The 9,288-nt window shown below is 51.0% G+C and overlaps 1 protein-coding gene across 1 annotated transcript; it reads right to left on the reverse strand.

Moving 5' to 3' along the window:
* Nucleotides 1-1,251: 1,251 nt before the first annotated feature.
* ASCL1 (achaete-scute family bHLH transcription factor 1) lies at nt 1,252-3,705 on the reverse strand. Its single transcript, XM_037846952.1, is given in 3 exon segments — nt 1,252-2,363; nt 2,743-3,336; nt 3,338-3,705. Coding segments are annotated over 2 exon segments (690 nt in total). The 5' UTR covers nt 3,481-3,705; the 3' UTR covers nt 1,252-2,363; nt 2,743-2,789.
* Nucleotides 3,706-9,288: the final 5,583 nt, after the last annotated feature.

The raw sequence follows: 9,288 nt of genomic DNA on the forward strand, positions 1-9,288 counted from the left end.
GGCCCACTGTTGGGGGAAAGTCTGATTATTTATGGCGATGAGGAATTTACTAATTTTTTTTTTCTTAATTGCGCTCATCTCTTTGAAATGGACTGAAGCCTCAATGTGCATTCTATAGAGGGTCATTTAGCAAAATGACATCAGACGCTGTGGCGTGCTCCGCGCATCGCGGCTGTAAAAAAAAATGATTATTCTGTGCCACTAAATGGTATAGATGTACCAACACAGACTAGATTTTTAACTCTGGAAGACGTGCTGGCTCCCGGCTCTTTGTTGGGTTTTGTAAGATGCATTTTGCGCTCGGCTTTCCGCTTGGCTGGAGACACGCAAACTGAATCTGCAAGTAATGCAGGCGGCGAGCGAGGAACCGGCGAGAGGCGGAGTAGGATTCTGATCACGTCCTTGCTAACTGACAAGAAGCAAGCCAGCCAAAAACCCACCAATTTCTTTTTGAATCTTGGTAATTGGGTACTTTTACACGCTGCTCACGCTATGCGCATAGAGTCACCGCTTACATAGGCCTGTGTCTCAAAGCGACCACATAGTTCTAAAGCGTTCGTTTCTTCAAATGTAACTCCGTCTGCCAGGAATTCGTATCAGACATGCCTTTTACTTAAAATCAATATGGAAAGTGTGTGTATTGGGGAGAAGGAATAGAAAATGTGACCCTGGAAGTGAGGGAAAAGGAACACACACCCACATAGGGGGGCTTATATGTTGAGACCCCCCCACCCCACCTCCCGCACTAACACCCACCCCCTGAGTCTTCATTATTGCATCCAGCCATGCGCTAGTGGCACAATGAGAAACTCTTAATGGGGGCAGCGTTAGAAAGGTGGGGGGTGGGGTGGGGGTGGGGGGTGCTGCCTTTCTAGTTCACTCTTTGGGGGATTTTTTTAATGCTGAAGTGATTTCACCAAAGGATGATGCAACCATTAATCATTGCCTATTCTCTACGTGTATGTGTACACGTTTGCAGTACAGAAGGGGAAGAAAACAATCCTTGCCTACATATCTTTTCCCCCTACATTCATCATAGAGACACCACTGAGCATAGCACTTATCTTGGTCATTTCTGCCACTTGGCATGTTTTGCACCACCCCCTCCCTTCCACCCACTCCTTCCCTTTGTCATTTTGGTAATAACTTGGCCAGAGGCAGCCAAGTCAAAGAAGGCTTGGAGGCAGCTGATTATTTTCATTTGTAAAAAAGGAAAAAAAAAAAACAGGTTTTATTATGAAACTAGTTTGTATAAAACAGGGTTATACATGTTTTTTTTTTTTTAAGTTTGTAATAAAATAGTAAGAAAAAAGAGGCAGTGATAGAAATTTCCCAAAAGGCAACCTATCAAAACCAACTGGCTGCCACTTTGCGTTTGGACAGTAGCTGCATAAACTTTGTTCTTCTTGAACAGGATTTAATAACATCATTAATACATTAACAAAGTCTCTGTAAAGTAAGACACATTGGTGCTGAAGTACATCTGGTGGCCTTTTGACCTCACCTATCAGGAGAGTTTTTTACAAAACCACATGGAAAATGGCAGTCGTAAGGTGAACTACACATCTAAAATAGGCAGAGGTAATAGCATTACATGTTAAGATATCAAGATATACACATTTTAAACCATTTGTACAAAACTTCTATAAATTTTTTCTCTCTTTCTCTCTTATGTACAAAAATATTTTATTATATCCCCAAACTGGTTAGGATAGATACAAATAGATTTTTCTTATAATAAAAAAATTCACAAAAGATCGGAAGCATTCTATAATGAAACGGTAGAAAAGACAAGTGAAGGGGTGTGTGAGGCTTGGGGAAAGGGATCCCTCAAAGAGGGGATTTCAAAGGACTGAGAATAGCATAGTTTCACTGCAGACAAATGTCCGCAGTTTATTGGGATTGCGGCGGGGGGGGGGGGGGGGCTGGGACGAAAGACACCAACCCATTTCTAGAGTGCTAAGAACTGCGCTTTGAGAGAGGGCGGGGAGGTGGAGGCACCGGAGCAAGTGCTTTCAGATCTGCCTGTTAGTGGTGGGTGGGAATTGGCGCAAGGGCGTGTGCTGCTCCCTTCCGCCAGGGGCCCACTGGCTTTTTGCACACAAGCTGCATTTTGGCGTTGACTCAGGTCCTAGTCGCTCTTTATAGCTCCGTGAACGGTTGGAGTGCAAAGATACTGTTCTGAGGGCATCCCTGTTCTCTAAGAGTCTTGCAGCTCCGGCATGCGTCGCTTAGTTCGCATTGGGGTTGGTTGTCTGGCCTTTATTCCTTCTCTTCTACTTTTTGTTATTTTGTTTTTCCTTTTTTCCCCCTCCCAACGTCGCTGAAGAGAAAAACACTAAAGATGCAGGTTGGCGGTCACCCTATAACATAAGGAGAAGAACGGGAGAGGTTAGTGTGAACTTGCAGGCTAATGACGGGGGAGGGGGATTGGGAGTTGGGGGGTTGGGAGGAGGGTCTGTCTGGTACAGCGCCTCTTTAGACACGTCCAGCCCTTGGTTCCTCAGCATCTCCCCATCTCACCCCTACCCTACACTTCCTGGAGACTTGGGCAAAGCGCACTCTCGGAAGCCAGAGCTGAAACCAACAAAGTAGAATCTGAAATTGACAAACTTTAACAAATATGGTAAACCAAAATCTCCCCCCACCTCCCGTCTCTGTGGAGAAGTGCCCCACCCACAGACATTCGGAGGGAGGAAAAGGATGAAGGCCATAGCTCGTACATCCCCAAATGCAACCTACCTGCTTCCAAAGTCCGCTCGCACCATGGCCTGACCAGGCCGAGCCCCTCAGAACCAGTTGGTGAAGTCGAGCAGCTCTTGCTCCTCAGGACTGAGCGGGTCGTAAGAGCCCTCATCGGATGAGTAGGATGAGACCGGTGAGCCGGCCATGGAGTTCATATCGTTGGAGTAGTTGGGGGAGATGGTAGGCGACAGGACGCCGGCCTGGAAGGCGGCGCTCACCGCGTCGTGCTCGTCGAGGAGCTGCTGCAGCGCGCGGATGTACTCGACCGCCGAGCGCAGCGTCTCCACCTTGCTCATCTTCTTGTTGGCTGCGCCGTTGGGGACGTGCTCTCGTAGGGTGGCAAAGCCCAGGTTGACCAATTTGACGCGGTTGCGCTCGCGCTCGTTGCGGCGCGCCACGGCGGCCGGCTGCTGCTGCGGCAGGCTGTAGCCGAAGCCGCTGAAGTTGAGCCGGCGTTTGCAGCGCATCAGTTCCGGCGAGGATGAGCGCTGTCGCTTGACTTGCTTGGGCGCTGACTTATGACCGCCCCCTGAGGGCTGGCCTTCGGTCGCGGGCTCAGCTGCGGTTGCCTGCTGCTGTTGCTGCGCGCTTTTGCGCCGCCGCCGCCGCTGCCGCTGCCGCCGCGGCGGCGGCGGTGGCGAAGAAGCAGGCTGCCGGCTGCAGGAAGGGCTGCTGGGGCTGCGGCTGGGGCTGCTGGCCCGCGCCGCCACTCTCCATCTTGGCAGAGCTCTCCATGCGCAGCGGCCGCCAAGGAGTCGCGGAATCCGAGAGTGCGGGGACGTGGGGCGCGCGAGGCGGGGGCGAGGGCACAGACAGGACTTGGGTGCACAAACAAGAGAGGGAAAGAAGGGGAGAGATGAAAAGGGAGCCCGGAGAGAAGTTTAAAAATTGCAAAATCCCAGGGAGACTTCTTAGGGTGGAAGCAAAGAAGGTGCAAATGCTTTTCCTCCTCCCTCCCCGCCTCCTCCCTCCCCTCCTCCCTTCGCGGGTTGGCTTCAGGAGCCTCGCGTGGCGCTCGCGTGTGAGGCTGCAGCTAGCGCGTTCTGGTAAAAAAAAAAAAAAAAAAAAAGAAAGAAAGAAATAAAGAAAAAGGCAGAAGAAGAAGCGAAAGTCGGTTCTGAGCGCGCTCTGCTGAGTCTCCCGCTCTCTCTCCCCCTTTGGCTGCGCTCTCTTGCGCCGGATCTCGGTCTCTCCAGCCGTGGCTCAGGCTGTTTTTATTATTTTGTTAACCCCCTTTCTTTCTTGTTTCCTTCTTTCACTCGCCCTCCCTGGCCGGCTCCCCGTCGGTGCGCCTTCCACGTTCCCTGGCCAGAAGTGAGAGAGTGCTGGGCGGCCGGAGTGCGGCCGCCTTTTCAATGGGACACCCAGCCCCCACACGCTGCCCTGGCCCCGCCTCCGCCCCCAACTCCCGCTGCTGCAGCGAGCGGCTGCAGCCCCCACTCCCCCCTCCTCTTACCTCCCCCTCCCACCCACTCCCTAAACTCCCCTCCCCCCGCGCGTTGCCTGCACTCGCTCCTTGCAAACTCTCCATTCAGCCGGGTTTGTTGTTGCAGTGCGTGCGCCTGGCGCGTGCCGGACTCCGGGCTGAATAAACAGGCGGCGCGCTCAGGGCGGGCTGTAGCCGGGGGTGGCTCTAGAAAGGGGGGGCCGGCGTCGCAGGAGGGGCCAATGACTCTGCGAATTGGGGTGTATGGGTAGAAAGGTTTGGGGTGAAGTGCCTTGATATTATCCTAAGAACTTGGAGCACAGCGCGGGGTAGAGTTTGGGCAGAGAAAGTGGCACAGGGGTGGTGCGTAGGTTAGGGGGAAGTGGGGCTCCATTTTCCCAGTTTTCTTCTCCCCACTATCATTCTCTTGGACGTCTTCGCTGTCCTTAGGAGCTGAGGCAAATTTGAGGAATTGGAGCTCAGGGACATAGAGGGAGCTTCGTCCAGGGCAGTGGGAGAAGTACTGGACAAGGTTAAGACTTGGGTTCTAGTTCCAACGCGCCCTCTCACTAAGTCTGTGGCCTTGGTAAGTGATATCCTCCCTGAGCCTCAGTTTCCTCATCTGTAGCAACAGAAGATTAGATTAGATGGTCCATAATGTTCTTTCCTGCTCTAAAAATTACGGATGTGTTCCCCACAACTGAGGAAGGGTGGAGACGGAGGCTAGGAGAAGGGAGTCTAGAGCTTTGACGGTGGTTGCTATCAGCACTGTAGATGGGTGTATATGGTAGGGACACCGGGCAACCCAATCCCCAAGACCTACTATCAGCCTGTAGCATCGCTCTCCTCCCCGCCCCCAACCAGGGGATTATTTTCGGACCTGCTGGGGTAGGGATGGGATGCACAAAGAGTGGAGCGCTCTGGGAGAGTCTGGAGAAAAGAAGCTAGGACCGGGGGTGAAGGGTGATGGAGATTGGGGAGTCGGAGGAGCGTCCTTGGTGGTTCAGCGGCGCCGCAGACACCTAGGCGGCCTTGGCGCAGCCTCGATCCCGCCCCAGGCGTGTGCCCGGCGGGCCGGTGGCAGGCGACTGGGAGCTGAGCCCGGCGGGGCCGCGTGCTGGCGCCGCGAGGGAGGGGGAGGCGTTTGCAGCCTTTGCTCGGCCTCTTGGACAGCTCCCGCCCAGGCGCCCTCCCTGGGCCCTGGGCCCTGGGCCTTGGCTCTCGCTGTCCGGCTTCGGGGCGTCTGGGGACGCGGTGCTACGAGGAAAGCGCACCGAGTAACGCGCCCCACCTCTGTCTCGCTTCTGTGGGGAGTCTGGGCTCGCGTCTGAGGTCGTGTCTACATATGCAGAACTGTGCCGAGGGCAATCATCCGATTAATTTGTCCAGTAAAAATGGGCAATTTTGATCAGAGACCTGGGTGCAGGGATGATTATGGTGAATTTTCCGGATTACTGCTTCTAACTGAATTTCCCTTTGTGAAGATGGGTCCTACTAAAGGGCCCGTGCGGGTGACCCAGGGAGCCAAACTGGGTATGTGTGGTTATTAGTTTTCAGAACAGTTGGGATCAGGATTGGTAGCTGCAGAGGTGGAATATCCCTCTTCTCTGCCTCAGTTTCCTCTCTGTAGACAGAGTGGATTTGCACTTCCAACAGATATTAGCCCTGCAAACCTCCTCATCCATGCAACCCCTTCTCACCCTAGCCTACAGCCCTCTCACAGGCCTTTGCTGAACCTGGTCTTATTGAGACCTCTGGCCTTTCCCCTCACACCCGGAAAAGAGCTAAGGGGTCTCCAAAATCTTGTTTGTCTTCTCTTCCTGGTATCATAAACGGTGATCAGGCCTAAAACAGAGTAACATCATTGGTCATGGGAAACTTGCACTTTCCAACACAAATAAGCCTCGAGTGACCTGGTGAAATAGAGGTTTTTCAGGCACACAGCCCCTAACACACACACACACACACACACACACACACACACCACACACCACTAGCCCCAACTGTGAGCTCTGGGTGCAAGCTGCTAGGAGGCGTCTAGGGAAAGCTTTCTCAGGCCCATTCACTTCATATTAAGCTTAGCCATGTGCTCCGAGCTCCCTTCCAATGCAGACATTATCATTTACACACTTGACAAAGATCCAGAATCCAGACTCTGCCACTATTCCGGGATTGTAACCTTGAACAAGTCCCTCTTCTTCTACAGCCTCGATTTCCGGATCTGTCCAGAAGGGCCTACACTAGTTGATTTCGAAACTCGAAGAGCGCAGAATATTTGTCGGTAGCCAGTACGTGTTCCCAGTTTCCCTCTCCGGCGCGGGCTCCACGCGTGCAAAGAGATCCTAACTGCCAGTGATTTCAAGGCCAGAGCCTACCTCCAACAAGGACGCACGCGCGCGCACCACGAAACGGGCGCCCGAAAGAAGCGCCAACTTGTGAAGCCGCGCATTGTAGCAGCTCTTCATGTTGGCCTCAACCCAGCAGAAAAGACAGCGGGCGCTGGGATCCTTCCGGCCAAAGCCACCCGAACATTTGAACATTTGTCCCTATTCTCCCCGCTCCAGCTCCGAGCCAAAACCCCTCCCTCCACCCACCCTTTCTCGGGCATCACAAGCCTGCTTCCTTCCAAGCTTTGCAACTCTCTCCAAGAACCCAGGCGATTGGTCTCCCACCTTACTCCTTCCCAACTTGAGAAAACCAGGAGAATGCTCCCCCCACCCCCCACCCCACCCCCACACACTCCCAGCCAAACTATGGTCTCCACCTTCTCCAACCCTAAGGTAAAACATTTCAGAATTTCTCTTTGTTTGCCCCTGCCCTTCCTGGACTGTACACCACCAGGAAGATTTCTGCTGAAATAGATTTCCTGGCTGTTTTTATCAAATTGAAGCAAAGAACTGAGACTAAAGAGGCAGCATAAAACCCTGCCTAGATCTAGAGTAAGATGGCAACTCGGCCCCACCCTCCAACCTGAGAGAAATGACCACAGTGTGCAGCTCTCAGGGCTGGGTCTAAATAGGAGATTAACAAGGGTAGCCTTTCTAAAGCAATAAAAAAGTCACCATCACACAGCCCAACCAGGGAGCAGCGGCTGTAGGAAGAGGAGACTCAGTCCTTGGCTTACGCCTGGAACCATTCAGGTCAATGGAAACCCAAGGCCACACTGTCCCATTTCCCAGCTCCTGGGGGTGGTGACACTTGTAATTGGGACCAATCAAGGTTTTAACAAACAGAAGCAAGGGAAGTCAAAAGCAGCCATGCTCCTTGGTCTCCACAGGGGAGTGACCAGCAGAGCTTCTGGCCCTGACTTCTATGTCAGCTTCCTGTGGTACCTGTGCCACCCATTTGGCCTACTCTAGGTAAGTCCAAAGGGCTTTACTTGGCCAAGACACTCAGATATGGTCCCGTTTCTCTGTATGTGGAAGGGAAAGAAAACAACTCACAAGGAGAGGGTTTGACACCTTCACTCAAAATGGGATACTGGAGCACCCCTTGCCTATTTTCTGTGGGAATTAGATCACATGATGTTAGAGAACTTGATTTGCAAATCCCTCCCCATGTAGGATTGCCTTTTCCTTCCTTCAAGTTAGCAACATTCAAGCAAAATTCTGTCTTTCAATGGAGAGGGTAAGGCACATAGCCCCTTTTGCTGTGTATTACTCAGAATATAGATATTACAGAAAATAGGAAGCTTTCCCCTTCTCCTCTAATATAATAAAGGCCTTAATTTCTGCACTGAAGGTCACTCTCTTATGTCCAAGAATCCCGGAGCCAAACCATACCTCAGATTAGACATTCGATACCAGTGTCTATCGGGGAGATGTCTTTCCTGGTGCCACACGGAGAGCTGCTACCCAGGAGACCTGAGGCCCTGGTGACCTGACTCCCCTGCCACTTAACTTTCACTCACAGCTGAAGGACAGGCCAAAACTAACTTTGTTCCCACAGTATCCTCAAGTTCCAGACCTTCTCTCTGCAAAAAGGAGATAAGCTTCAACTCTTTAAAAAAGCTCCTTTTCAGGTGGGGAGGAGCTAACTTAAACTAGGGTTTTCATTGAACAAATCATTTAATAATGTTACGTCTATCATGGATCCTGAATGAAGGGCACAGAGAGCACAAAGAAGAGCCTGGGCCTTAGTATTCTTGATTTGGTCCCAAGATTTTTAGTGCAACACTTGATTTGGGGGAAAACTGAGCCACAGAAGCCATAGGTGCTTTGAGAAGTGAGGGTGCAGAGCATTCATAGCAGATCTTGGTTTTCAGTAGTTATAACACAGGGCCTCTGTCCTGGGGTGTATGGTGCCTTAAGAAAAGTTCATCACTGCACAGTCTATTGTGTTGGTAGACATGTGCATTCAGCCTCCAACCATACCCTTCCCAAGGTGACTTCAGAAAATGTTGCTGCCCAGCCTGAGCTGGGTCTGCACCAGCCTGGATAGCCTGTTCAGGGAGCAGAATAGCACAAACCATTTATTTAGCTTGGTCACAGCAGCCAGGCATGCACCTGCATTAAAGGAATCTGGGCTTCTAACAAATCTATCTGCTTTTTCAGTATGCCTTAAAAAGGAAAAAAAAAAAAAGCTGGAAAAACAAAATGGAAAAGGCACCAACTATTATTTTATTGTGGCTTTTTTGTAGGGGACGGGAGGTGAGGTGGTGGGGGGTGGGGGTAATTTGCAGCCACCCTCACAAGTCCTTTTGAAGTTCTCCAAATAAGAAGTAACGCTAAGGCTTTATTTTTTCTAAAGTCCCATTTACATTATGATTAAATACCTTCCTGGGATAAGCATAAAGAAAGTCGTTAATCTATATAGCTCTCCAAAGAATCAATACATTCTAAACTTTTGTGGGATTTGTTACACTCTATTTTGTTACAGTAGGCCAGCTCCTCGCAGTCTAGGCACACAGCTCTCCTTCCCTCCCCTCCCAACCTCCTCCAAGAATGAAAATAAAGTAAAGGTCTTTCACGGTAAACAAAACCAGCTGATTCTTCACAGAGAACCCATGAATAGCTGGAGAAATAAAAAAAAAAAACTTACAATAAATGGTGCATTTTTTTCTCTGCTGGGTATAGTATTCAAGGATCAGGGCAGTATTCAAACAGAGGTCCATTTTT

This window comes from Choloepus didactylus, chromosome 8, assembly GCF_015220235.1.
Source record: "Choloepus didactylus isolate mChoDid1 chromosome 8, mChoDid1.pri, whole genome shotgun sequence".
Classification (NCBI taxonomy): domain Eukaryota; kingdom Metazoa; phylum Chordata; class Mammalia; order Pilosa; family Megalonychidae; genus Choloepus; species Choloepus didactylus.